Raw genomic sequence first — 27,909 nt, forward strand, 5'->3', positions numbered from 1 at the left:
CGAGTAGGGCGGCGGCGCGGGGGCCGGCTTGAGGCCGCGCGCGCGCATGTAGGTCAGGAACTGCTCGGGGATCTCGGCCAGCACGTCCTTGGCCAGGCGCGCCATGCTCAGCACGTGGTTCCCGCCGCGGTCCACGTAGTCCCTGAAGGGCACGAACTGGCGGGCGGGAGGCACAGGTGAGCGGGGGCGAGGGGAGCCCCGGGGAGCGGGGAGGGGAGCTGGGGGCGGGCCCAGGGAGCCCAGAGGAGGTGGACAGGGAAGGCGGGGCGAGACCCGGGCGCTTTCAGCTCAACCTCCTGGGGGCTCCCCGGTGGCCCCTCTGAGATCTTTGGGGGCCCGGCAGGCGGAGTCAGGGGTTCTGACGTGGCCGAGACACAGCGCGGGCCGCAGAGAGGAGTGTCCACGGCTTGGCTCTGCCCTTCATGATGCTCTGGGCCCGCGGGGGCACCCCACGCCCTGCGGGAGGTCGGGGCTCCCGGGCGCGGGGGGCCAGACATGCAGGATGCACCTGCACCTCCATCTGGGGTCCGGTCTGGGCCACCGCGGATGGGGTGCAGACCCCACAGAGCCCTCGCTGGGCCCAGGCCTCCCCTCGCCAGCCAGGCTGCCCAGCCCCACGGCAGGCTCAGGCCGAACTCGCCCTCAGGTACATCTTTTTAAGTCGGCTGCAGCCTGAGACGTGCTTGTGCCGCCGCTGCAGCCGCTCGGGTGCCCAGCACAGGCCAGGCGACGCCGGGCCGACCTCCCTCCAGGGCTCAGAGACATTCTCATGAAACAGCAGGAAAAATGCCTCCACCACCCCCACCCCTGTGTCTGGGGGGCCCCACGGGTGCTTATTCTGGGGCTGGGACCCGCCAGTCCTCCCGGAGCTCCGCCAGCCTCACGGGAAGCTGGCCCGGCGCAGGGCCTCGTCCGCGGGGGCTCCCCTGGCCTCACCTGCACGATGTCCCTCTCCGCGGCCCTTCCTCGGGAGGACACTCTCACGTCATCTCCGTCCAGTTCCACCATTGCTTGAAGACAAAACAGGGCAGTTCTCAGCCACGTAAGCACAGGGTGCAAAGCCGGGGTGCCCGGGGCCTGGCAGCCCACAGGGAAGGGGCACCGGCCTGGCCCTGGATGCCAACTGCCCACCGGGACCCCGCGGGCCTGGCCCAGTTCTTGGGCCCAGTCAGGGTCTGCGCCTGAGCACCGGCCGGACGGGACCCAGGTTGACTGTCCCTGCTCTCTTCTAGGGGGGTACCTTGCACGGTCAGCGCAGAGGTCCTGACACTAGAGCCTGATCTCGGGGATGCGACAGGGTGGGACACCCGTGCACGCCGCCGTGTGGGCAGACTCGCAGCCACGGCCCTGGCTGCCTTTCTCCAGGCGGGCAGGCCCAAAGGCCAGTTCCCCCAGTGATTATGAAATCACCCCGGCGCCCAGGCCGGCTGGAGGGGGACGCGGGTGACAAAGCACGTGCTGGAGTCAGAATGTCCAGGGCCCACTGAGCTTCCAGTGCGGACTCTGAGTCACTGCTGACGCCGGGATGCCGATTCACGCTTAAGGCCCAGCCCGATCCCGGAGAATTCACCCTGCACACACGGGGAGGCCTCTGCGGCCGTGTCCAGGCGCACACGGCATCCACACCCACGTCCTGAGCAAGGCGGGCAGAGGCCGGAGAACGGGCCTGGGGCGGCGCAGGCAGGAGCGGCCACTCACCATCAAATTCGGCGGGCCCGACGCCAACGATGATGATGGACATGGGCAGTCTGGACGCCTGGGGAGAGCAGAGACAGGTCGGGAGCGGCTCGGAAGGACGGAGGCCCGAGCAGCACCCGGCAGACTTCCCGGACGCCGGTGGGAACAGCTCGGGACAAGCTGGAAGTGGACATGGAATCATCTGCTCGGCTCCGCCCCTTCCCAAGCCCTGGGCGTCGCCAGCTCCGGGGGCCACTCAAGGAGGTGCTGCCCGGCCCCCGGCCGCCTCCCTCCGCCTCCCGTCTCTCTCAGAGCTCCGGACTTGCCAACGCCTTCAGCTGCCAACTAGGAGCGAAAGCTGTACCCTGTATGTGAGGCGGCAGCAGCCACCTGCCCCCCCAGCCCCAGCTGCCCCCAGCAACCTCCACAGACAGCAGGTGCCGGCGGGCCCCACAGAGGGCGAGCGAGAAAGGGAGTGGAGCCCCACACGCAGCCCACACGCGTGTCCCCTCAACGATGCGCTCCCTGGAACCGCCGCGTGCAAGGGCAGCCAGCAGCCTGACCCGAGCCTGCGCGGGCGGAGTCCGTGACCGGAGCAGGGTCTGGCCCAGCCGGCCCCGCGCAGACACTCACATTCACGATGGACTCCTTGGTCTGCGCCATGTCCGAGATGACGCCGTCGGTCACGATGAGGAGCACGAAGTACTGGGAGCCGTCCTGGACGGAAGACGCATACCTGGAGGGCGAGGGGGTGAGGGCCGGCCGAGGAGCAGCTGTGCCGGCGGGACCGGCCGGTCTGGAGGGCCCCAGTTGCCCCCGCCAGCAGCCTGCGGTCAGGCCCAGACGCCTTCGAGAAGGGGCTTCGCGCCACGACACGACTGGGCCTCTCCCGGCCAGGTGCAGGCCCTGGGAGCGAAACCGTCGTCCCGCGGAGAAAAAGCAACTCCAGCTCCAGGCCACCCTGCCCAGCCGGCCCCCACCTGACCCACAGCCTCACTGCGTGGGCAGGTCCTGGAAACAACCCTCTGTGGCGTCAACACCTGATCCCTCTGCAGCGCGGCCCACCTGCTGCTGGCCCCTTTGCCTGGACACCCCGACTGGCCGGCTGTGCCAGCCCCACGCCACAGGGCGGAGCAGGCTCATCGCTGAGTGTCCTGCTAGACCCCGGTGCCGACCACACTCACGCCCACTGCAGAGTTAACCAGAGTGTGGGTCTTGGGCGGACGCAGGGGCGGGGCCTTAGGTTGTCACCTGCCTGCTGCCTGTGACGGGTGGGAGGGGGCACTTCTCACAGCCCCCTGCTGTGCTGGGACCTTGGTCCGAGGGCGTGGTCTCTCCCAGTGCCTAGGCTGACGGGACCACCTCTCCCAGGGCTCGGGGCTGACAGGACAGTCTCTCCCAGGGCTCGGGGTTCACGGGACGATGGGCCCGGGACCGGGCACTCACCTGGCCACGTGGTTGATGACGGGCGCGAAGTTGGTGGGCCCGTAGAGCTGCACGGACTTGAGGCTGCGGTAGTAAGCCTCCATCACCCCGTCGATGCCCTCGCAGTAGGGGTTCTGGGGGTTCCCATTCTGCGGGGGCCACAGCAAAGACACAGGCGGTTGGTGCCCGTGAGACAGACAGAGCGGAGGCGGCACTGGTCTCACCAGGCCTCCAAAGGACGCCTGTTCACACACTATGAGGACAGACATGAGCTGCCGCAGGATGAGGCCCGAGACAGGCCGTGTGGTCACTCAAGCCTCTCCTAGAAAAGGGAGGGGTTCCGGGGGGCTGCTCCCTCGTCCCAGAGCGAGCACTGTGCACCCCCACGTCCTGGGCGCGAGTCCCCTCAGTGGCTCCCAGCGCTGTGCCTGCTGGCCCAGCGAGTCTGTTTTCCATGGCGACGGGTGTTAACGTCAGAGACAAGCGCTGCCTGCTGTTGCACCCGACAGAAGGAAAAGACAAAGTACCCCCAAGCACTGTCAGTCCCAATTGATGCCCGATTGGAGGGCTCGAGGGAATGTGATTTGGGGTGAGAGACACCAAGTCAGGGTCAAAGGAGAAAAGAGGGGGCCGTGTTGCTAGGGAGATGGGCTGTGTTGCTAGGGAGATGGGCTGTGTTGCTAGGGAGACGGGCCGTGTTGCTAGGGACATGGGCCGTGTTGCTAGGAGATGGGCCGTGTTGCTAGGGACATGGGCCGTGTTGCTAGGAGACGGGGTATCCCACAAGCCCCATGGGGCTCCATCCAGACCCTACATGGCTGGAGGTACTACCTTCTCACACAGCTCTGTCCTGAGGAGGCCAGAGCCCCAAGTCCAGTCCCCACAGATGACACACACTGGGGTCAAGCTTTGAGGCCCAGCTCAGCTGGGGGGCTCGGCTCAGGTCACCCCTGGGTGGGTCAAGACCCTGAGCTCAGCTGCGGCCACCCTGGAGCTCTCCAGGGGCTTGTGTCCACGGCAGGGGGTGGGGCTGGAGGGGACCCTTCTGTAGGCTGTGGGACATTCTCCTACTCCTGCTGGTCTCCCAGAAGGAGCCCTGAGAGGCAGGGAGGATGGAGGAGGCAGAGGAAGGAGTACGGAGGCGGAAGGGAGAGGAGCAGCAGGGAGGAGCAGAGAGGAGCAGCATCAGGGAGGAGCAGGAAGCACCGGCCTGGCCCCTCTCCAGCATGAGTTGCTGTGGCCCAACCCAGCAGGGGGCGCAGGGCCGACCTCCTGAAGGTGGGTGGACAATGGGCCAGGCACACTGCCCTGCCCACACGGGATGGACCCACCTCGGGCCCGGCCTCTCCTCCCATGGGGATGGGCCTGTCTGGCCCAGCAGCAGAGAACCCGCTGTGGTGGCCGACCGGGTATCCTCACCAGGGCGAACTCGTGGGAGACCCGGCCGTCGGGGGGCAGCTTGGCGCCAAAGCCCAGCGCCGGGAACATCTTGTCGCTGTCGTAGTCCTGCACAATCTCGCCCACGGCCCGCAGCGCCATGCCGTAGGCGTTGAGCTGGTAGGGGCTCATGTAGTGCAGCGAGGTGGGCTGTGCCGGGTGCCCTGGGGAGGCAAGCAGGTGAGCAGCCGGGGCTCCCACGTGACCTGCGAGGGCCCCGCCCATGGCCAGGAAACACTCTCCAGCTCTGGTGCCCAGGCCGAGCTCCGGCCTTAGAGGAAGCAGGAGCCTGAACTCTGGCCAGTGGAAGCAGCTGACTCAGCAGCCCGGGGCTCCTGCAGTCAGCGGCTCGTCAGAAACACCCGCGTCTCCCTCCCTCCCAGCAGGAGTGGCTGGGCTTGGCTCCCAACCTGACCACGGGTGCTCACTGGCTCTTGCCGCACGGTCCCCGCAGCCAGGAGCCAGGGCTCTCGCCGCCTGCCAGACACTGGCCGCCTGGGACAGGCCCTGGCTCTGGTGGGGGCAGGAGCTGCGGGGGAAGGACGGGGACCACAAGCAGTTCCAGCCATGCCGCTGTGACCACAGGGCCGCCCCACACTCGTGCAGGGGCTGCCGTTGCTCAGGCCGTCCACAGGTGGACGCAGAGGCCGAGAAAGTGACCCCCAACTCTGCGCCCCCCACATTCCAGGCTGCTGCAGGTGGACAGCTGGTCAGGGCGCTGGCTGGCTCACTGGACATCACTGGACGTGAAAGGAAGGGAGCAGCTTTTCTATACTGGTCTCAGTCCTTCCGTGCCGAGCCTGCTCGAGAGTCCCAATGGGGCTTCACCTGGTTTCTTGGGCTTTTTGGCAGCAAAGGTCACGTCACCACCAATAGGAGCACGAGCGGCCACTTGGTCCTGGCTGCCCTCACCAAACAGCCCTGAGGCAGCCCGGGGCCAGGGGCCAAGCTCACAGCTGCAGCGCTCACCTCCGGACGCAGGCCCCAGACCACCCCGCAGCCGCCCTTCCGCGCACGCCCTGCGGGAGCCTCTGGTGCAGTGACAGGACAGGAAAGCTGTGTCCTCACCATGTCCTGCTGCTGATGGGCGCTCGCCACTGGTCTCTGTGCTGCTGCCCCTCCGGGTGCAGCCGGGCTGGCCGCCGCAGCCCCTCCCCCATGCGGCCAGGCGCAGCCTCTGCCTGATCCCTGCTGTGTGGGGACTCTCCCTGGCCAAAGTGGTCTCTTCTCTCTCGGGCCTGTCTCTGGGCGGGCTGGGACCCGGGAGATGCTGGGCTCAGGGACGAGCTGGGAAGTGCCCGCCGCTGTGTTTGGGTGTCTTTGCGGAAAGTTCTGGGAAGAACTGGGATTAATTCTTCGTTAAATATTTGGTAAAATTCACCAGTGGCGCTGCTGTGGCCTGCGTCCCGAGGGGCTGGGCTGCTCAGCTGCAGGCCCTGGAACGGCCTCTGTCTTCAGTCAGTGGAGCCGGCTGGTCAGCCACACTGGGTGGGCTGGAGTCCCACCTCGCCTGGACGCGCCATCGTGTCTGTGCCGCTCACTTGGCGGCAAGCCCACAGGTGACCCTGCCTGCACCAGTGTGGAAGCGGCTTCCCTCCTCCACATCTAACGACAGGCCCACTGAGGGCATCAGCACCGCCCAGCCTGAGAGTGGCCCAGGCCGCCGCAAGGGCCTCTGAGGCCGCTCCGCCCTAACGGCCTGCTCCTCTGCGGACTGCGGGACACCTGAGTCTGACGGCAGGAAGCCGAGAACAGGACTGGGCAGGGGAAAGAGAGGGGCTTCCAGGGAGGGCCACGGGCCAGGCCTCGCCCCTGGCTCCCTCCCACTTCAGCCCGCCACAGGGCCAGCTCCGCGGAGAAGCCAATTCCCACTGTGGCTCCTTCCCAAGTCTGCTGCGACCTGCGCGGGGGTGGGGGGGGGCGCCCCAGACTCCGCGCAGCGACGTGTCCTCACAGTGACGGCGTGAGAGCTGGAGGGACACGGGCAGGCAGGCGGGTCAGGCCCTCATGCCGTAGAGGCACTGTGCCTGAGGCTGAGATTCTCTCCACACACAGGATGGGGGCGGGGGACGGCCTGAGTGGGGCCAGCACTGTCTCATGAAACCCACGGAACAGCCGTGCCTGTACGCCAACTTTCAGTAAAGCCGGTGAGAACTATTACGCATTCTGTGTCCACCGTGGTCAGCATTAAACGTTTGGCTTAATACGTATATTGTAGCTTTATTGCATTTCTGAACTGTTTCCTAGTATGGAAAGGGAAAATTATCTGAATTTTATACCAAAAAATTCAGAAGCATCGAAAAACGGGAATAAAGTAATTAAACCGCGTGAAAATAAATATCCCCGTTTCACTCCATCGCGGACCGCTTTTGTCAGGGGTGAACTCACCGTTTGATGCTGTGAAGTCAATGGCCACCGTGAAGTTGATCTGCGTCCTGGGAAACAAGAACTGTTGATCATTCACAGCCCCTGGAAAGGTCTCCATGTGTGGGGTCATTTTCTAAGCGTCTCTGGTCCCACAGCTGCACTCGGAATGCAGCGGGGAGCACCACACTGGCCGCTTCAAGATGTCAGAGCCCGACAACAGCTCCTCAGACCCCTGAAGCTCACCAGTAGGGATGGCTCTGCCCAAGTGCTTCTGAGCGGGAGGCGGCCTCAGGCCCTGCAGGGCAAGAACCGCTCCAGGACCACCAGGCCCAACCGGGGTTTCCTCAGAGACACTGCAGACAGGACTGCTTGAGGCCAAGCGTGCGTGCTGGACACTCATGATTATCCACAGCAACACTTACCCGCCCTTGATGTAGTCCAGGAAGGAGACTTCGGTTTCCACCAGGAAGGACAGCAGCGTCACCTGGCGGGGAGGAGGCGAGGGTAACCCGCCAGCCCAGCGCCCGGTCAGCCAAGTACCGCCTTGCCTGGCCCGCGGGGGGCAGAGACCCCACCAGGGCTGTGGAGGGAGGCCCCCTGCAGCTCCCCCGGCCAGGCGGCGGTCAGCAGCCAGGGCAGGGGCCTGGCATCAGGTGGAGGAGCCTGGAGCCACCAGAGCTCTACTTGGGGCGTGTGGCCAGGAGGTGCCTGTGCTGGGTGGCCTGGCCCTCGGTGTCCGGCCTAACGGGCACTCGGGCAGCTCCGCCTTTCGGGGGCTCAACCCTGAGGCAAGGTCTCAGGTATTTTCCAGACACAGGCAGCTTTGATCCCCACATGCCAGGACACGTCCCCCGGGCCGGTGCCCCAGACCGTGAACGACACCCCTGCACCCCAGCAAGGAGCCCGACAGCCAGTGTGCTCTTGGGGCACAGCAGGGAGAGCTCACCCGTCCCCCCTCAACCCGCCGTACAGCCCCGGGCACCAGCCGCTCACTGTGCCCGAGTTGGTGTACTTCTTCTTCTTCCCCTTCTTCTTGGGGTTCACCACCTGAGGAGCAGGGCGGCAACGACAGCGGGTCAGGCTTCCCCACGCGCTTCCGGCCGCTCACGCCTAAGCCGGCCCTCGGAGCCACGTCGGGAGCAGCGACTGCTCTGTGGTGACAGGCGCTGGTGGGCACAGCCAGAGACGCAGCCGATGGGCCCGCAGGGTAACGTGTGGAGAGTCGCCCAGGGGCCAGCACTCGGCCTCTACACAGGGCGTCTAGGCCGGGTGCCCGCCCGGCCAAGCGTGAGGTGGGGAAGGGCGGCCCCGCCTGGCCGCAGGGAGGAGGCGCAGGGAGGAGACCGTGCTCCAGCCCACGTCAACCCAAAGGCACAGGAAGCCACAGGCAGGAAAACCCAGGGCGAGGGTCTGGGCTGAGCGTTTCCAGCAGGACTGGGTCAGAGCCGCTGCAAGGGCCTCGCCCCTCCGAGGAAGCGAGCAGGGTGGCCGAGGGCGTGCTGGAGGCCTCCCCATGTGGTGGAGCTGGGCAGGAGGCCGGGCAGCCTGATAGGGAGGAGGCTGTGCCTCCTTAGCCCCCGGAGCTCCGCTGTGTCACTGCAGGGGGCCCCGCTCCTGCTGGGCACAGAGACGCCTGCTGGGTCATCATGGCACCACAGGGCAAGCCACAGGGGCCGGGCCGGGGGGCGGTAAGAGCGGTGAGGCCGCCCGGGCAGCTGCAGCCACGGGAGGCCAGAGGTGCCCGTGCCCCGCGCTGGCCAGACTGGTCCCGGCTAGGCCACCCGCCCCTCCCCCGGGGCTTACTCCTGCCACGACAGCCACGTGGACGGGTCCACAGAGGACGACGGCCTCACCTCATACACGTTGAGCTGCGACTGCCCCCGGGACAGCTCCCTGTAGCTGGTGGTGAACTCGCCGATGAAGTCGTGGCTGGAACGAGAGCACGCAGCATGGGTGTCCACTGGAGCCCAGCGAGGGCCTCCAAGACGTGGTCTGACCTGACACGCCTGGGCCCAGGCGGGCGTGACCTCACTGACCGGGTGCTGAGGGGCCTGACCCGCCGTGTCCTCAGTGCAGTTGGGAGGGCCTCAGGGTGCCCACCAGGGAGCAGCATCCGCCCACGAGGGGACAGCTGGACACCAGGCCCAGTGCCTGCGCCCAGGGCCAGGCATGGTGCGTCCTGGGGCGAGGTGGCCACAGTGGACGTGAGGCCATGGCCAGCACCACAGCCATGAGGCTAGACCCACTAGCTCCATAAAAGCAGGCATGGCGGCCACAGAAGAGGGCGTCTCCCGGGCTCCTCAGACACTGTCTCAGCTGTGAGCGGCTGAGAGCTGGACCCGTGACTGGGAGGCCACCCAGAGGCGCAGGCAGGCCTACCCCGAGGGGAGGGACGGCACGGGGGGAGGTGGGAGAGAACCTTTGCAATTCCCCTGAAGCCAGCTCCTGTGGCTGCCCGCCGCATGGGAAAACACACGCCCAGCACCCCTGGCCCCCGCCTCTGGCCCACCGCTCCTGGACCAACTCCCCAAGCTGACCTCCTGTGGGAAGTGCGAGCAGGACGCCACGGGTGGGCCCAACCCCACACACATGCCCCACACGCCTGACAGCAGAAGCTCCCAAGGCTCGTCAAGCCACGTTCAAAGTCGGGACATCTGCGAACATGCTGGAAACGCTTGGCCACTCTGGTCCCAAGGCCAGCACTGGCCCACTGGCCCGAGCCAGCCCCTGTGCCAGCCGCTGCATCCAGCTGCGGTCCTGCTGCCCGCAGTGGGAGCCCACGCCAGGTGATCAGTGGGGCAGACGTGGGCGACAGCAGGACCAGACCAGGAGCTGCGCCGGTGTCACGTCAGACACGAGGGCTGTGCCGGGGCCATTTATACACAACACGGACACTGGACGCTGGCCCTGAAGCCCCAAGTCAGGAGGCGGCCACCTGGGGAGGGCACTGGGGGGAGAAACAGGGGGGAGCACCAGGGAGAGGACGGGGGAGGGAGGAGCAGTACGGAGGGAGAAGCACCGAGGAGGGAGGAGTCCCAGATTCAACCTCAGGAGGGCGTTGCCCTCGGCCCAGTGACACCACGACATGGTGTGGTCACAGCGGACGAGGGGCCGTGGCACTGCACCTGGCAGCGAGAGCAGGGGCTCGACAAGGTCGCAGGCCCCGTAGCCGCCACGACAGGGCAGCGCTGGACACAGCACGAGGGGAAACAGTGGTCCAGATGAGGACGAGATGAGGACGAAGCTGCGGGAGGCCTGACTACCGCCCGCAGACACGGGGACCCAGTGGCGAGGCCCCCTCCCCCGAGGGCTGGACACTCTCTGGACCTGCCCAGAGCCTGGGGGTGGGCCCAGGAGGGGCGGGGCAGACAGGGTGGGTCAGTCCCACGGGCGACCACCTCAGGGGACGCGTATTCAGGCTGGGCCGCCTGGGCCCTTGCCCTGCACCAGAGCCAGAGAATGGCCTGGGCCCCGCGCTGGGCCGCACGGCCCACGCAACGGACCTGGAGTCCAGAGGGGAAGCTAGACTGGACACGCCGGCCTGAGGGCTTCGATGGGTGGCTGCTGAGCAGGTGACCGTTACAGTACGTGTGCGAGGGACAGAGCTGATGGTTCAGGGACCGACAAGATGAGGTCGGAGAGCGGGCACAGCACCAGGGGCTGCGCGACAGCGGGTGACGCCTCGCAGCCGCCAAAGACACAGAAGCCCTCACGGATTCCCCAGCATCTCCAGACCTAGCTGGGGCGCAGGTGGGCACCCTGGGTGCCGCAGGCTGGTTCTCGGCACCCCCTTTCCTGCAAGGCTGAGGCCCGCAGGATCCAAACGCACTGCCGGGCCAGGGAAATGGGCGGGGCAGACACGTGCGTGGCCTGACCCTGCAGCCCTGCAGCTGAGAGGCCCCGCGGGGGTCCCTGGCTGGACTCCCCATGAAGAGGTGCAGTGGGGGCCTGGCCTCACTCAGAGGCAGGGAGGGGCCCCGCTCCTCAGACATGGTGTGACCACGCCCTGGGGGATGCCACAGGGTCTTCCCCATGGGCATGGCTGGGGGGGCCTGGAATCCGCCCCCCCTTTCCGGCAGGCCCAGGGTCCGGCCGCCCACCACGCCCAGCTGCAGGCACGGCGTGAGTGGTGGGGGCCGTGACGTCCTGCTCGGTCCAGACCCGCAGTTTTTCTCCTTTTATTAATTTAAGGAGCAAAACCTGTCGGGAGTCAAGCGTAAGGGCTGATGGAGCACACAGACCCCGGGAGACCCTCCGATCCACGGCCGGACGCTCACCTGCCGTCCCGGTCCCAGTCAAGCACCTCCACCTTGATGGTCCTGGCGGGAGACAGACACCGTCAGGGCTCGGCCGAGGCAGGAGCCACAGCAGCTACAGGGCCTGCAGAGGCGCCAGGCTGGGGCTGCCTGGGCCGTGTCAGCCCCGCTGACCCCTGGACGCCTTGGGGGGGCCAGAGCCACCTGGGAGAGGTGGGTGTGGGCAGGCCTGGCACCCCCAGGGCTAGCGGGGGGACTGGCCCCCCAGGGTCAAGGGGGCAGCCAGGGACGCCGCCAGGAGGAGCCTCCTGAGACTGCAGACTGCACGACAAGCGGTGATCAGCCTGCAGTTCCTGTGGGCTGTTGGTTAATGGAATAAATTCTCATCTTTCTGCTTTACCATTTTCAAGACAAATAAGATCACAGGGCGGGCTGTCCTCTTTCTACTTACTTATGTTCTTTTTGAAGCAAGTAGCATTTTACATCGTTACCTTAAGATCAATTCTCACAAAAAAATTGAAACTACTTTGCTATTAGGAAGCTGTCAGGGGCCCACAGCTGCAGGGCGGGGGGCGGGGCTGAGCGTCTCCCTCTTCATCCACCGCTGCCTGTTCTAGAAAGCGCAAGCCAAGCAAAAGCCAGGGGACAACTAGCGTTCTGGGGTGACTTCTGAGTAATGTGGGAAAACGTAAACTCACATTCAGAGTATTTTTAGCACTCTGTATGTTTTCGTTCTTGACAACTCGGTTTAAATTTTAATGCATCAAATTATTCCTCTCCCTCAGATGATCACGGATTGTTTCAAGCTCATTCTAAAATTCTCCCCAAGTCACTGCACTTCTGTGAGCGCAGTCACGCTGGCGGGGAGGCTGGCTGTGGTGGCCCAGCTGGCGGGGCGCCGCCTCACCTGTCGTGGTCCGCGTTGCACAGGGCTCTCACGGAAACCTTGAACGCCTGCCACACCGGGTTCAGTGTGTTCTTAACAACTTCTGTTTTATGGCAGATGGTAAAACTAAAAAAAAGAAAAAAGGTTCCTATTACTTTCAGGACTCCGCTGTTTCGAGTCACTCGTCTCTTCCTGTGGAGGCAGAGTAAATGCTGCCAGGCCCTAAGAGGCGTCCGCACCACTTAACACAGAGACACTGGCCTCACTGGCAGGGTCACTAGGACGTAAAGTCACAAGGTTCGACGGCCACTTCACCAAAATCACCTCCATAAATTCAATCAATCCCAAAGCTGCTTCAGAAATAACATGACATCTGAGACCAAAAAGAGCGCCCAGGCCTCTCAGACCCCCGAGGGCCTTGTCACGTAAGACAGATGGACAGACGGTGATTGATCGTTGATCAACTGACAGACAGACAGATGGGGTCTTCAAACTAACATGAACAACAGTCTGCTGGGGTTTTGGCTTCTCTGCTTAAATCAAAGCTGTTCTATCCCTCGTGCCCCTGCCAGAGTCCACAAACCCTCGGACACTTGGACTCTCCTCCTCTGCGAGGGTGAGGGAGGGGCGCATCTGCCCCTGCAGTGCTCGCTGGTCATGCCCCGGTGAGGCGGCCGGGGAGCCCAGGCCCAGGCTCGGGGCATGAGGGTGTGGTGGGTCACACAGCATCATGAGATGGGTGCCCGGAGTGCTACCCAAGGCCCGGAAGCCAGCCTGTGCTTGGCGGGCGGGTAGAGAGGGGAGCACGTGCCGAGTCCGCCAGCCACCAGCGAGGGGCCCGCTAACTGGGAGACCAGGTGTCAGCGGGGAGAACCTGTCCCATAAAATGCACCCACAAATCCGTCTCCTCCTCCAGGGAAAGGCCAGCTACTCGTCTCACACAAGACACACATCCTCGCCCCTCCGGACGGCCCCGGGACCAGCCCCAGGCAGGGGCACTGAGGGGACGCAGAGGAGACCTGCCACTAGGCAGCGAAAATTGTTCCTTTCAAAAGTCAGGCCAGACATTTAACAGGCTAATCGCTGCTCTTCAGACACAAGAATCTCGTTAGCATTTAACCCACCGAAGAGCCTCACTCTGACCCCCGTGACAACGAAGTGCTCTCCAGGCCACCCTGGGGACCCACCTGCCGTCTTCATTGCTGCGGTAGAATACCAGGAAAGGGTCTGACTTCCCAAAAAAGTCCTTCTTGTCCAGCTTGTTGGCACAGAACTGCATCAGAACAGCGTCCTGGAGACGAGTGATCAGAGCAGCTCAGAGCCTGTCGTGAGGACCGGGCGGCCCGGGCCCCAGGCGGGGCCAAAAGGCAGAGTCGCGGCAGTGTGAGTGGCCGGTGGGTCGCTGCCCAGTGCCAGGGTAGGCTCCGCCCAGTGGGGACGTCTGTGCTAAATCGCGGGGCAAAGGCTGCACAGAGCGACCTCACGCGAGTCCAGGGACCTGCACAGCCTGGCAGCTGCAGCCATGCGAGCAGCCTCACGCCAGCAGCCCTGGGGCTCATGGACGCTTCGGGGTGCGGGCACTTTGGGGGTGCGGGCCCCGGCACAAAGGTGCCACATGTCAGGGGCTTGAGACACCCCGCCTTACCCGGCAGCAGCTCAGCTCCTCAGCTGTGAGTATGATGGTGCCACACTTCTTCCCGGGGATCCCCCTGAGGCGACAGAAACATCATCTGTGAGCACTGCACACCCACACGGAGAACAGGTCATGCCCGTGTCCCCTGCAGCCACACAAAGGCCCCCGCCTGCGGCCCATTCCCAGCGCGGCCCACTGTCAGGGAGAGGCCGGCCAGGCCTTTGTTGGGGCCCCAGGGAGAGAGCAGGGCAGAGCAGGCTATCCGTCCCGGCTGCCCTGCCCAGTTGCTCCCGTAGGACAGGGGCCCAGATAGCAGAGGCGGCGGGGGCTCCCCACAGCCGAGGGAGGCGGGGAAGGAGCTGAACAGCCCACGCGCCCGCGACTCCAGACCGTTGGCCTCTGCCGGATGAGAGCACGGCTCCCGCCACGGATTCAATGTGACAGCACTCGGGTGACCCGGCCTGAGTTGGTCACAGGGGCTGCGGGGCACGGAGGGGCCTCAGCTGGCCTGCTGGGGCATCCCAGACGGGGCCCCATGATGAGGGTGGGCAGGCCTCCCAGAGCCAGAGGTGGTGCGCCCCGTGCTGGCACACGCCTTGCTGCTGCTGCCTGTCAAGGCCCCGCTTCTCACCATGGTGGGGTGGGGGTCTGCACCCAGGGACCTGCCCCCAGGGAGCCGAGAGCATCTCTGGCCAGAGGTGAGCGTGGCAGGTGCATGCCAGGAGCTGCTGCGGGTCTTCCAGCTGGCCAGACTTGCCCGGCCCAACTGAGCAGCCGAGCGCCACAGGCAGCCAGGGCCCCCGCCCTGCACGGGCTTGCCTGTTCTCTGGGGACCCCGGGCCCCGGGTCCCAGCCACAGCCTCACAGCCCACTCCGCGGGCTAGGCATCCCACGGGGTGACCGCGGCGTCCCCACGTTTCTGCTGGGAAACACTCTGTGTCACTTCAGAGTCTTCTGGCTTCTGATGGAGAAAATAAGGCGGGACAGAAACCCCACAGGAAGAGCCCAAGGCCTCCAGTCTGTAAAGTCCTGTCCTGTGTTCCCACCGCCCATTAACTCTCAATTTTAAAAACAGAGAATGTTAAAGACATCTATAAGTGTTGTTTTTAAAAATTATTTTTTTAGATTTCCTTATATTGCTGTTATTTCTGTATCTGGATTCTCCCCGCAGGCATGGGCCCCACGGTTCTCCACCAGCACAGCCCCAAGAACTCTCCACCGTCCTTGCGCCCATCCCTCCCTCCCCCTCCATGCTGGGTGCTGGGCAGCTGCTGGCTTTATCTTTTCCTTGACCTTTTGTTCAGGTCACCTCTGTTCCTCCTGTAAGTGACACCATCTGATATTTTTCTTTTTTCCTCTGGTTGATTTCACTGAGCAAAATCCCTTCCAGCTCCACCCATGTTGCTGTGGATGGCAGTTTTATCCTTTTTGATGGCTGCATAGTATTCCATTGTGTATACAGACCACATCTTCTTAATCCATGTCTGGAGGCATTTAGGTTGTTTCCATATCTCAGCTGCTGTAAACAGTGCTGCCGTGAACACAGCAGGGCAGGCGTCTCCTTTTGGATTAATGTTTGGTGTCCTGGGGTAGATCCCTAGGAGTGGAATCAATGGGTCCTATGGAAGCTCCATTTTCAGTGTTCTGAGGATCCTCCACATGGGTTTCCACAGTGGCTGGGCCAGTCTGCGTTCCCACCGGCAGCACAGGAGGCTCCTGTTTCTCCACATCCTCACCAGCATTTGTTGTTGCCAGTTTTTTTAACGTGAGCCATTCTCCCTGGAGTGAGGTGGTTTCTCAGTGAGGTTCTACTCTGCATTTCCTTCATCGTAAGTGACGTGGAGCATTTTCTCATATGGCTGTTGGTCATCTGCATTTCCTCTTTGGAGATGTGTCTATGTCATTCTTTTGCCTGTTATTTGACTGGGTTGTTTGCTTTGTTTCTGTTGAGTCATGTGAGCTCTTCGTAGCTCTTTGGTATCAGTCCCTTATCGACTGTGCAGAGTGCAAATATTTTTTAAGTGGCATTTTACATACTGTTGATTCCTTTTCCAGCCATAAAAGGGGTGAGTTACTGACCTTGCAAGGGCCCCGCTGGACTAGAGAGTGCAGTGAGCAGCCACACACTCCCTGAAACATCTGCACCACAGTCTCCTGCCCTCTGACTTACTAAGATGCATGTATATATACCTAAACCATAAGTTTCCAAACCCCACAAAGATGTGAAAGCAAAGCACACATCGAAAGAATGTTTAAAGGCAGTAGACATGAAAAGTTCTCAAACAGACACTCAATAATAATTTTCTATGAAATTGAGGTGAAAGAAAAGAAACCAGAATTCATGGGCTCACCGGCCCGTGAGGACCGGGGCTTGGAGCCTCCTGGCCTGGCGCGAGGGCTGGCTCGCAGGCCCGGCTCGCAGGCCCTACCACAGCGCTGGCTGGGCAGCTGGGGCGAGGGGTGCCACGCAGAGCCTGGGACAAAGGGCTCAGAGCTTTCATCAAAACAACCGCGCTACAGCTCAGCAGAGCACCCGGCAGGCACACGACATCCTCCTGACCACCCCCACCTAGTCCCCCACAAGCGGCCCCCCACCCCAGCACAGCCCCCACTGTATCCCCCGTATCACCCGCTGCGTCCTCCACAAGCATAACCCCCCCAAAATGTCCCCCACGAGCATCTCCCTCCACGCCCCCCGCAAGGAATTTTCCTTCACATACATGAGAGATTAACCGAAGTCTCTCAAAGTCGCTCTCAGCCCAGACCACGCCCTAGCCCCAGAGCACCACGTCACCCCAGAGCCCAGCCTGGGACTGGCTGGTGGAAACACTCACACGATGGGCTTCTCCAGGCGGCTCCCCGGGGCGCCGACGACCTCCCCCAGCGTGCACAGCACTTGGCCCAGGAAGTCCTAGGACAGAGGTACGTGGGTCCCTGCTCCATCTCACGGGCCATGCGCAGAGCAGAGCCAACACAGGGGCCAGCAGCTGCAGCCCCAAGTCTGCAGGAGCCACAGGCTCAGAGGCACCCCCAGTGCCATCACGGGGACGGGCAGGACCTGCTCAGCAGGCACCCTTGTCAGGCCCACGGGGCATGGGACAGACCAGACTCCTCAGCTCCGCAGCCCACCCCCGTCCGGCCTGCCGGGAGCCCACAGATGGGCTGGGAAAGCAAGGGCTTGGCGCTCAGGCCCGGGTGCCCTGAGCCCAAGACCACAGGCGGGACTGAGGATGTGGGGCCTTCGGAAGCGCCGAACTCCTGGGCTGTGGCGGCTGGCACAGGGTGGGCCTGCGGCTGGACCAGACACCACAGGGGACGCTCTGGGGGCCGTGACCTCGCGCAGAGCAGGCACAGGGAGGACCCGACCCCACGGACTCACGTGCTTGGACAAGTTGGGGCTCTTGGAGTCGACGTCGTATCTGAAAGATGAAAAGACTTCAGTAATTGCCACAAAACAGAGAAACAAGTCAGTGTCCCCAAAGCATAAATAACAGAAAACTCAAAACCGAAGCAGAGGCGGGAAGCAAGCGCAAGGCCTGGCAGGCGGCGGGAGCCCTGAGCCCACCTGGCAAGCGCAAGGCCTGGCAGGCGGCGGAAGCCCTGCGCCCACCCCAGGAGGAGCCACCCCCACAGCTGCGCTGCTGCACATGGCGAGCCTGAGGCTGACACTGCCCAGCACCGGGAGGGCACCCCTTCCTGTGGAAACAGCGAAGGTGCAGGGTCTGGGGTCAGGTGGCTCCTGTGAGCATCTGGCCTGTGCTTCACGCCCGGGGCCGCTGCCAACGTCCGGATGTTGGTGTCCGTGCGAGCGCCCTTTGCTCTCCCTCCCTCTTGTAACAAACCTGCCCTCTGGACACAAGCAGTGTCTCTGTTGCCTGGGAACTCGGTGGTGCCGCCGAAAGAGGGGCTCTGGGGAGACCTTTCCTGGAGCAAACCCTGGACCCGCTCTGGGGACCCAGCACCTTCAAACCGACGTCAAGAGCAGGGCAGCAACCTCGGGGTGGAGGAGGGGCCCGGGGGACGCAGGGGCCCCGTGGGCAGTGGACCCCTCGGAAGCAGGGCCCTCTGCCCCCAGCCAGGCCCGCGTGCCGCAGGGCTGCCCGCAGCGCCCCGCCCACCCTACAGAACCGCCTCAGTCAGCTCCTGGAACATCAGTTGAGCTTGAACTTACAAGTCAAAACGAAGATTCTCTCTTTCTTCAAAAAAGTAGTCCAGAATAAATTTTCTCACAAAATCAGGATTTAGCGTATTATCGATCACTTCAGTCCTTCCGAACTGTCGGGAGAGAACGCGTGAGGTGTGAATCCAGCCTGCAGCTCACGCCCGGCTCAGCAGCCCAGGAAGCCACCCCCGCCCAGCCCGGGCAGAATCGGACACGGCCGGCTACGTGCCTTGGGAAGGCCATGGACTGGCCGGCCGGGACAGCTGGCACAGAACGGGAAGCTGTTCGGTCTCTGGTTGAAGAGACACAGAACTAAAAACAACGACGTCGCTCCTGCACAAGCTGTGCCTTAGCCCGCGTCCTGCGGGGCGATTTTTAGGAAATGTTCCATCCTTACCTCTCTCCATTCTTTATTTCCAAGTCCTTGCACGTATAAGACACAAACTAGGAAGGGAAAAAAATAATCACAGGTGAACACCAGCTCTGAACGCTCGCGATCCCTCTCGGCTACACCGAGCGCACGCCCAGCTGGACCGGGCAGGAAAGCCAGTGCCGTCCTCACGCCACGGAGGCAGCTGTGCAGAGACCGAGGCCCAGAGCCGCACAGCAGCCGGCCCTGAAACGGGGCCAGAGGCAGCAGCGGCAGGGAGCCCCGAGGCCGGCTGCTCAGCCCCTCCCCCTGCACCACCTGGACTCCCCCGGCCCGGGGCACTGGTGGGCAGTGCCGCCCCCCCCACTACTGCCTTCCCCGCGTGGACACAGGGATCACGCGGCACTTTGCCATCTACGTGGCATCTGAATCAACCCAACGGAAGACGACGGCGCCAAAAAGCTGCCAACTTACTGGGGTCGGATTTGGAAAAGGTGTCTCTGTCCAGGAGGTTTCTGTGGGGAGAAGCAGAACGTGGGAGGTGGTGTGAAAGGCGGCTGTGCTGCGGGGGACACACGTAGGACCCAGGGTCCGCCCCCCACGGCCCCCTACACCCCGGAGCGTGGCCACTCTGCAACCCAGTCACCACCTGACCCGGTGCTGTGCCTGGCCCACCTCGCTATGGCTTCACAGGCGCCAGGCTGAGTGGAGACAACCCGCTAGGCTGCCCTCCCCTCGCGGCGGCTGCCGGAACCGCCAGGCCCCGCGACAGCGGCCCCGCGCGTCGGTCAGGCCGGAGCCGTGTCTGCGTGAGCACCGCCCCCAGGCGCTGACAGGGTGGGAAGGACCGCCCCCAGGCGCTGACAGGGTGGGAAGGCCGGGCCTCCCGGGGCTCAGAGGGGCGGCACCAGGGTGCACCCCGGGGGCTGCGGACTGGGCTCCGCCTCCACACCCTGCGCGGCCCCACTGATGTGCAGTGAGGTGCGGTGGAGGGAACAGCAGCCGCTGGAGAGGCCGGAGAAGACGGCGTTGGCCACATTCTCGGCACAAAGGAGACTCCGGGACTTCACACAGAGCCTGAGAGGAACCTTCTCGACGACAAACGCGACCGATACAGAAAAAGACACAACAGTTAAGGGAGCAACCTCCGGCCCCCGTGAGAGCTCAGGTCAGCGGCGCCAGCACACACTGCGCCCTGGGCAGGGGGAGGGCAGGGGCGCCACCGCCGCCGCCCTGGGGAGCCTGGACACGGTCACCAGCGAGACCGGGCTCCGCCCGGGACACAGGCCAGCCGGCAGCGTGTGGCTGGGCGTCGAGCCCCGGGACACAGAAAGGGAGATGGAGGACGAGGATACGCGAGCCCCAGCGGGGCGGGTCAGGAGCCTGGCTGGGCCCGGGGAGGACTGAAGCCAGGACGGCCCACAGAGGCCGCGAGGCCCTGGGAGGGCGCGGGCAGGGCGGTGAGCGCAGCAGGTGGCCCCTCCCGGAGCCTGGGGGGGGGTCCTCGGGGCACCGGGGCAGACGGGGGCTCCGGACGCCAGGGAGACGCACCCCTATCCCGGAGCAGCCGGACGCAGCAGGGACGGCCCCGCGGGCGTGTGGCTGGGCCGGAGGGCTTCCGACCCCTCTGTTCCTGCGGGCGCGGGCTGATCTGCTGTGGCCTGTGGCTGACACCCCTTTCCTCAAAAGGACGTGATCTGGGGCCTGTACCAGCCTCCGTGAGGCCCGCTGTGTCCAGTCGCTGCTGCTGGACGTCAGCGTGAAAACACGAGCTCCCCGCAGAGCGACAGAGACCGTCAACACAAATGACAGGATCACGTGCGCCCCTGGAGCACGGCTGTGAGGGGGCGTCGGTGCCCATTTCTAAGCCAAAGCACAGGGATTAACCGGCTTATCTGAACTCCCGCGCTGAGAGCAAAAGGACGCCGTGGAAATCAGATCTTTCCAAAGCAAAGACCAGGCTCAGCCAGCTCGAAACAGACCCTGGAAACTGAGGGCGAAGGGCCCTGCACCGTGGTGGGGTGACACACGCGTCTGCAGGGGGTCTGTACCCCTAAATCATGTGCAGTGTGACAGGCCACTTACCCGATAGAAGAAACAGTAAATGCAGGCCTCCCCGCCCAGCCCTGCGTCTCCTGCACACGGACGCCACGTCCCCCGCACGTCAGGCCCGAGACTGCATGTCCTGCCCCGCAGCGGCCCCAGCCAGGCTTCCGGGTCCCCACGGCGAGGGCCGCTGCCCTGGGGATGGCAGGAGAGGTGCCCGGCCCTCTGGGGAGGACCACGCCCAGGACTCAAGCCTGCGTTTCCGTCTATACCGCAGGCTGCCGCACAGGCGGGGCTGTTGAGGGGAACGTCTCCAGTAAGGTTCATGGCTCTGAGTTGGCTCAGGCGTCCCTCCCTGGCCACCGGCCCGCACCGGCGAGACCGCCAGGGCCCACGGACAAGGCTGCCCGCTGCCCGCAGGCCTGAGAGGTGTCTCCGTGGCAGGCGCTGAGCCCTGGACAGTCACCGGCCTGGAGGACAAGCGGCAGTGAGGAGACCCCTGTGGAGCGTCATAGAGGCGAGACTCCGGGGAGGAGGTGGCCCCGACCAGGGAGACGGAAGGCACCCCACACCCCACGCTGGGCGCGGAGGACCAACCAGGAACTCGCCCGACTCGGAACTACTCCTGAAACAGCTCGGGGGCCAACCCGTGTCACCCCCAGAGTCAAAGGGCAGCTGAGGGCCGTGCCCGCCCGCACGCCCTCCCCAGCTGCCCTCAGAGCTGTGGGGACTACCTGGGGGTCAGGCCCGCCCAGCAGCACGTTCAGGACTGGGCAGCGCGGCCCCCACCCCACAGCCCCGCCCCCGGCTATGCTCGGGGGACACTTCGCCTCTCGCCTGTGCACGTGAAAATAACTTCGGGGTGTTTCTTTTTTCCCCCCCAACAAACCATGGCTTCATCTCCCGTCAGCCCACCCCTGAACTTTTAAATTTTGGTTGAACTAAGGCTTTTCTCTACGTTCCTCCACCACTCTGTGGCACGAAATGAAAACGGGCAGAACACACGGGAGCACGAGCACGCAGAAGCCACTGTGCCCCGAGGGGCCAACAACCCCCCCCCGCCTGTCAGCCCGGCTCACACCCTCGGCGCCAGGCCGCGCACTCGTCCTCTTGCCTCCATGTCCACGGGGCCATCGCACGCAGGCCCAGGCGCCTCCCCTCGCTCGCCCTCTCTCTCTGCATTTTACCCCCGAGTGGGAAAACCGGGGCAGGACAGGACAAAAGGAATCCGCGCTGGAGAGGGGGCCAGCCCGGTCCGCTGCGGTGCGGGCACAGCCCTGAGGCCGCCGGCGCGGCGCCGAGCAAATACATGACCGTGGCAAAGGGCGGGTCCGGGGTCAGCGCGCACGGATCCCGGGTGCTCTGCAGACAGCAGCTGAGAAGGAAAAGAAATCCAGGCAACAGTTTCATTTAGTCGCTGGAAAAGAGTAAGAGAGCGAGGAGCGAGTCACGCAGGGGGCGGGCACGCGAGAGGAATCACAGGCTGCTACTAAGGGCGACGGGCCCCGGCCAGAGGGAGCGGAGAGGGCCCAGGCCCACCGGGCAGTCAGCACAGTCCACACGGCTGTTCCCTCAGAGTGAGTCTAAATTCAGGGTCGGGCCTCCCTGGGGGCGCAAGGGGTGAAGACGCAACCCATGGGGCTGTCCGCAGCCTCTGCAGCGCGAGTTCCATCCCGGCCAGGGAGCTGCCCACAGGGCGCAGCAGACCCCTCCTGTCTCCCCTGCTCCCCTCAGCAGTGGATCTCAGTGGATCCCCCTGTTCCGCTCCCCGCTCTGTCTCTGGGGAGTCCTCTCACCCCCGAGCCTCTCGCCTGCCCCCGAGGGCTGTGCGGGAGCCACGCCCAAGAGCGCGACGGAGCGTCCTGCTTGCCCCGGTTCGGTGCCTTGGCCGCAGGTCTGGCCTGGCGCCAGCGGGGACCGCGTCGTCCCGGGCGGCTCGGGCACATTCCCCTCGGGGACAGCACCAAGCCACGCGCCGCCAGGGTCCGGAGGCTCCACTGCTGCGGGGCCTGGCTCTGCCCCTTCCGCCTCCCCACAAGCAAGCCGGGTCTGCTTATGTAAACGCAGAGCGACCACCCTGCAGAGCTGCGCGACGAGTCCCCGCGGGACAGACCAGCTGCGCCGCCACGGTCCGCCCGCCCAGCAGCTGCCCAGGGCCGCGGGCGCACCAGGACACGTCGGTGCCCGGCAGACCCGGGGCGCCCCCGGCTGCCCGGACAAAGCGGGGCCGCTGAAGGCGGGTAGTGGCGAGCCGCCACGGGGCACTGGATCGTCTCTCTCCAAAAAGGCTCTGGAGTCACCAGACGGCCGATCGGGTGGTTTTTATTTTTCCCGAGCAGCTCGGCAGCGATGGGCCCACTGTTCCCGCGCCCGCGGGGAGATGGCATCAGGGGCACCAGCCTCCCGACGCACCTGCGCCCCCCCTCAGCGGAGAGCCGGGGTGTCGAGCCCGCCCGACGCCCGGCGAGACCAGCCCTGGAGTCCCCTCGGCCTCTCGGGGGCCGGCGCGGGGCGCAGTCACCGGGCGTGAGCGCAGTGGGCACGGAGCCACCCTGGCAGCACCGTGATGGGCGACACACACAGCTGGTCCCGCGCCGGACACCGAGGCTGCGCCGGCAAGAGCCACGCGTCGCTTATGACAGAGACACAGAGCCAGAGCCGGACACGGAGACACGGAGAGAGACACGGAGAGAGACACGGAGACACGGAGAGAGACACGGAGACACACACGGAGAGAGACATGGAGACACACACGGAGAGAGACACGGAGAGAGACATGGAGACACGCACGGAGAGAGACATGGAGACACGCACGGAGAGAGACACGGAGAGAGACACGGAGAGAGACACGGAGGGAGACACACACGGAGAGAGACATGGAGACACACACGGAGAGAGACATGGAGACACACACGGAGAGAGACACGGAGAGAGATACGGAGAGAGACACGGAGAAAGACACAGAGAGAGACACGGAGGCGGCGGGGGAGCAGCGACAGAAAGGCAAAGAGCACAGACAGAGCCAGGGTTGGAGAAGCGGAGTCGGCACAGCTGACCCAGCAGAGAGCTGAGGAGGGGGAGCCGCCCCGCTGTCCTCTCCGCCCTTCAGCCCCCCAGTTCCCTGCCCCCCGCCGCTCCCCAGCCCTTCGGCCCCGCCCTGGCCCGGGCTCCCCCAGTAGCTGCTCCTCGCCCGTCTCCTCACTCCTCTCCTCACGGGTCTCCTCACTCCTCTCCTCACCCGTCTCCTCACCCGTCTCCTCACTCCTCTCCTCACGGGTCTCCTCACGCCTCTCCTCACCCGTCTCCTCAACCGTCTCCTCACTCCTCTCCTCACAGGTCTCCTCACGCCTCTCCTCACCCGTCTCCTCACGCCTCTCCTCACCCGTCTCCTCACTCCTCTCCTCGCCCGTCTCCTCACCCGTCTCCTCACTCCTCTCCACTCTCCTCAACCGTCTCCTCACTCCTCTCCTCACAGGTCTCCTCACGCCTCTCCTCACCTGTCTCCTCACTCCTCTCCTCACCCGTCTCCTCACTCCTCTCCTCACCTGTCTCCTCACTCCTCTCCTCGCCCGTCTCCTCACTCCTCTCCTCACAGGTCTCCTTACTCCTCTCACCGGTCTCCTCACCTGTCTCCTCACCCGTCTCCTTACCTGTCTCTTCACTCCTCTCCTCACCTGTCTCACCTGTCTCCTTACCCGTCTCCTCACCCGTCTCCTCACGCCTCTCCTCACCTGTCTCCTCACTCCTCTCCTCGCCCGTCTCCTCACTCCTCTCCTCACAGGTCTCCTTACTCCTCTCACCGGTCTCCTCACCTGTCTCCTCACCCGTCTCCTTACCTGTCTCTTCACTCCTTCCTCACCTGTCTCACCTGTCTCCTTACCCGTCTCCTCACCTGTCTCCTCACGCCTCTCCTCACCTGTCTCCTCACCTGTCTCCTCACGCCTCTCCTCACCCGTCTCCTCACGCCTCTCCTCACCCATCTCCTCACGCCTCTCCTCCCCCGTCTGCTCACCCGTCTCCTCACTCGCGAGCTCGGCGGGACACGAGCCTGAGACCGGGCGAGCCGGGACGGGACCCCAAAACTGCCGCTGACAGCGCGGGTCACAGCCTCCGTCCCCGCCGAGCGCCGAGCGCCAGAGCCTCGCGAGGCCCGCGGAGCCTGAGGCCGCCCAGGCCTGAGGGGCAGCGGGCTGGTCTCACGTGACCTGCGGCTGCGCGGCCCCGCCCGAGGCCCCGCCCACTTCAGGCCCCGCCCCGAGTCCCGCCCGCCCCGCGAGGCCCCGCCCACCGCAGGCCCCGCCCCACATGAACGTCCCGCGCCCGCAGCCGCCGCCCGGGCCCCTCGGCTCAGGTGCTGCGCCCGCGTGAAGCACGCGCCCCGAGGGGGAGCTGCCGGCGGGAGGGTGGGCCGAGCCCCGGGGGGTCGCCCCGGCAGCCGAGCCCGGAAGGGGAGGGGGGCTCCCGCCTCCGCCAGGCTGCGCCCGGCCCGCGGCTGCGGTTGCTGCTGCGCGCGCCAGCCTGGGCAGGGCGGGCGCCCAGAGACGGGGGTCCCCGGGCCAGGAGGTGGCGGGGGCGGCATTTTAGCCCAAGCGCCTCCCCCTCCAGCGGCCGGCAGCCTCACAGCACGCGCCGGGCCCCGGCCTGCCCGCTCCCGGCCCCTGTCCCGTCCTGCCCGCTCCCGGCCCCCGGGGGCCCGTCCTGCCTGCTACCGGCACCCGGGGCCCGTCCTGCCCGCTCCCGGACCCCGCGGGCCCGTCCTGCCCGCTCCCGGCCCCTGTCCCGTCCTGCCCGCTCCCGGCACCCGGGGCCCGTCCTGCCCTCTCCAGGCACCCGGGCCCGTCCTGCCCGCTCCCGGCACCCGGGCCCGTCCTGCACCGCTCCCGGCACCCGGGGCCCGTCCTGCCCTCTCCAGGCACCCGGGGCCCGTCCTGCCCTCTCCAGGCACCCGGGCCCGTCCTGCCCGCTCCCGGCACCCGGGCCCGTCCTGCACCGCTCCCGGCACCCGGGGCCCGTCCTGCCCGCTCCCGGCACCCGGGCCCGTCCTGCACCGCTCCCGGCACCCGGGGCCCGTCCTGCCCTCTCCAGGCACCCGGGCCCGTCCTGCCCTCTCCAGGCACCCGGGCCCGTCCTGCCCGCTCCCGGCACCCGGGCCCGTCCTGCCGGCACAGGCACCTGCACAGGAGTGGCCAGAGGACGCAGGTGTTGCTTACGCTGTATTCAGTCTGACAAAGTAGGTTAATGGCCCCAGCGTGCAGGGCACGGTTGCGGCACCGCAGCCCGGAGCTCATTCGGGCAGGGCCAGCGCTGCCCTCAACCCCACCTTGTTTCTCCCTGCACCCAGCGTGGACCACGGGCACCGCTGCCCACACACACCAGGGTGAAGGGCCGCATGGGCCAGCTGACCTCCCTGCTCTCATCACTGAACAGGCGATTGCTCAGAGGAAATAACAAAAATCCCGAAATCCTGCGTGAGGAGCAGCCTGGCAAACCCAGCCCCGGGCGGCGGGCGGCGTCCCCCAGGGCCTGGCCTCCGCTGCAGTGCTCTTTTCAGAAGACAGAGGGAACAAGCCAGGTGAATCTTCCTTTCTGAGGTCTTACCATTTCAGCTATACACATTTTAATTGGGTTACCTAATTAACTGAAAAATCTATGAAAATTAACATAATGAAGAGAAATGATTGTAAGCGGAGCTCAGTAACGGCAGGAGAGGTGGCTGCACCACACCCAGAGCCGCACCGAGCACCTGAGCAAGGGCCCCCTAGCCACCTCCGGCTGCCTCCAGGGGCCCAGCCACGCCCTGGCCTGGCCCCAGCAGGGCCTGGGGGTCCCAGCAGGGGTCTCTTCCTGTGGGGGCAGGAGGCCACAGCACCCCCAGGTGTCCTGCAGGAGTCACCCCCAGCCAGAGCTCACAAAGTCCACCGTCTACACCCCCCACGAGGTGACTCCCCTGAATTCTGCTCCCCTTCAAGCTTCTGCACCCAAGTGAAGCCCGGCCCGTTGTGAAGCTTCCCGAGCCTCGTCCCCCTCAGGACTCTGGCACCGCCCCAGCCACGAGGCCCCAGCCACGGGTGAAGCGCAGGCAGAAGTGGGGCAGGCAGGGGCCCCGGGTCGGCGGCGGCCAGTGCAGGGGTCACAGCGTCCACACGCCCCGCAGACGGGCTGGGTGCTGGGGGGGGTTCCAGAGGACCCTCTGTGGCGCCCCTGCACACTGGCACCCCCACGGCGCGCGGCTTTGGAGAGGAGCCCCCGGCGCACGGCACCTCCCCGCCTCGGCGGAGCTGCCTCCCGCTGACCCTGGTCGCGGGGCCCGGGGCACGCTCCGGAGCGGCCGCGTCCTTCGGCTCCGGGCTTGTTCTGGAGAAACGAGCCGAGCCGGAGCGCGCAGCCGGGGGCTGTGCACACGGAGGCCGGGCTGGCGGCGGCGCTGCGCGGGGAGCAGCCGGAGCTTCCACACGTCCCAGGGAAGCGCGGCGAGGCTTCCCGCCGGCAAAGGGCAGTGGCGGGGAAGGGGCGCCGCCGACAGGACCCGCTGCTCCGGCTGCGATCTGGGGGCGCCGCCCGCCGGTCCTCTGCGGGAAGCCGGCCGGAGGGCCGCGGGGCCGGGCGGGCGGCCGCGGGAGCGGGGCGCGGCGCCCGGGAGAGGCGGACGGTCGCGGCTCCCCCGCGCCCAGCCGGGCCGCACGCCGCGGGGAGCCGGCCGCGGGCCAGCCCGGAAGGGGGGCGGGGGCGCCGGGAGGCGCAGGAAGTGGGTGGGGAGGCGCCGGCGCCGGCGGGGTCCCGGCGCGCGCCTCGGACGGGTGCGGCCTCCGGCCGGCGCGCGCTCGCGGTCGGGGTCCCGGCGCCCCTGCGCCCCTGCGCCCCTGCGCGGCTGGTCCCGACGGCTCGGGGCGGCGGCCGGGTTCCCGCGCTGAGTCACAGCGCGGCCAACTTTCCCGGCGCGTCCCGGAGAGGGGAGCCACGTCCCGGCCGGGAGCCCCGCTGAAGCGCCCCTCCCCGCCGCGGCGCCCCTCCCGGGCGGCCCCCCGGGCGCCCCGCGCGCAACTTGGCGGCCGCCGCCGGGCCCCGCGCGCCCCCGGCCCCGCGCGAGGACGGGCGGCCTCACCTGCAGGACACCGACAGCTCCACGCGCGTGGCGGGGATGGCGGCGCCCAGCGGGGCCAGGTCCGCGAGGCCCGGCGCGCTGGCGCAGCGGCTGTCCATGCTGGCCGGCGGCCGACTGAGCCCGCGGCCGCGCGGGAGGAGGCGCGCGGGGCGGAGGCAGCGCGGAAGGGGCGGGCGGGGGCGGGCCCGGCGCCGAGCGGGGAGCCCGGGGAGCCCGGGGAGCGGGGCGCGCGGGGCCTCCGCTCCGGCCTCTGCGGACCCCCGCGGCGGCGCGGGGAGGTGGCGCCCCCAGACCCCGCCGTCCGGCAGGCGGACCCCGCCCGCGCCGCCCGCGCGTGCCGATCCGGGCGACGCCCGCTGGGCTTCCTCGCGGCGGACGGCCCGGGCGCGCGCTCCCCCGCCGGTCCCGGGTCCCTGCGCCGGGTCGCGGGTCCCTGCGCGGCCTCCCGCCGTCCGCGCCCCCTGACGGCTCAGGCCCGGATGGGGCGCGGCGGGAGGGGAGGCTGCGGGGGGGGCCCCCCTCGGGGTCCCTCCTCGCTTCGTGCTCCA

The 27,909-nt window shown here is 66.1% G+C and overlaps 1 protein-coding gene across 1 annotated transcript; it reads right to left on the reverse strand.

Annotated features, from left to right (window-relative positions):
- CPNE8 (copine 8) lies at positions 1–27,459 on the reverse strand (the record flags this gene model as incomplete). Its single annotated transcript, XM_037515124.1, has 20 exons — positions 27,362–27,459; positions 18,688–18,728; positions 18,241–18,287; positions 17,853–17,956; positions 17,061–17,100; positions 16,516–16,592; positions 13,694–13,757; positions 13,236–13,339; positions 12,070–12,174; positions 11,184–11,225; positions 8,760–8,835; positions 7,900–7,953; positions 7,329–7,390; positions 6,928–6,974; positions 4,522–4,703; positions 3,124–3,251; positions 2,311–2,413; positions 1,699–1,756; positions 937–1,010; positions 1–156 (listed from the first exon to the last, which is right to left on the reverse strand). Coding segments are annotated over exons 1-20 (1,662 nt in total), but the record flags the coding sequence as incomplete, so codon positions are not given.
- Between the last annotated feature and the right edge of the window lie 450 nt (positions 27,460–27,909).

Source organism: Talpa occidentalis, unplaced genomic scaffold, assembly GCF_014898055.3.
Source record: "Talpa occidentalis isolate TD23 unplaced genomic scaffold, MPIMG_talOcc4v2.1 talOcc4.16, whole genome shotgun sequence".
Taxonomy (NCBI): domain Eukaryota; kingdom Metazoa; phylum Chordata; class Mammalia; order Eulipotyphla; family Talpidae; genus Talpa; species Talpa occidentalis.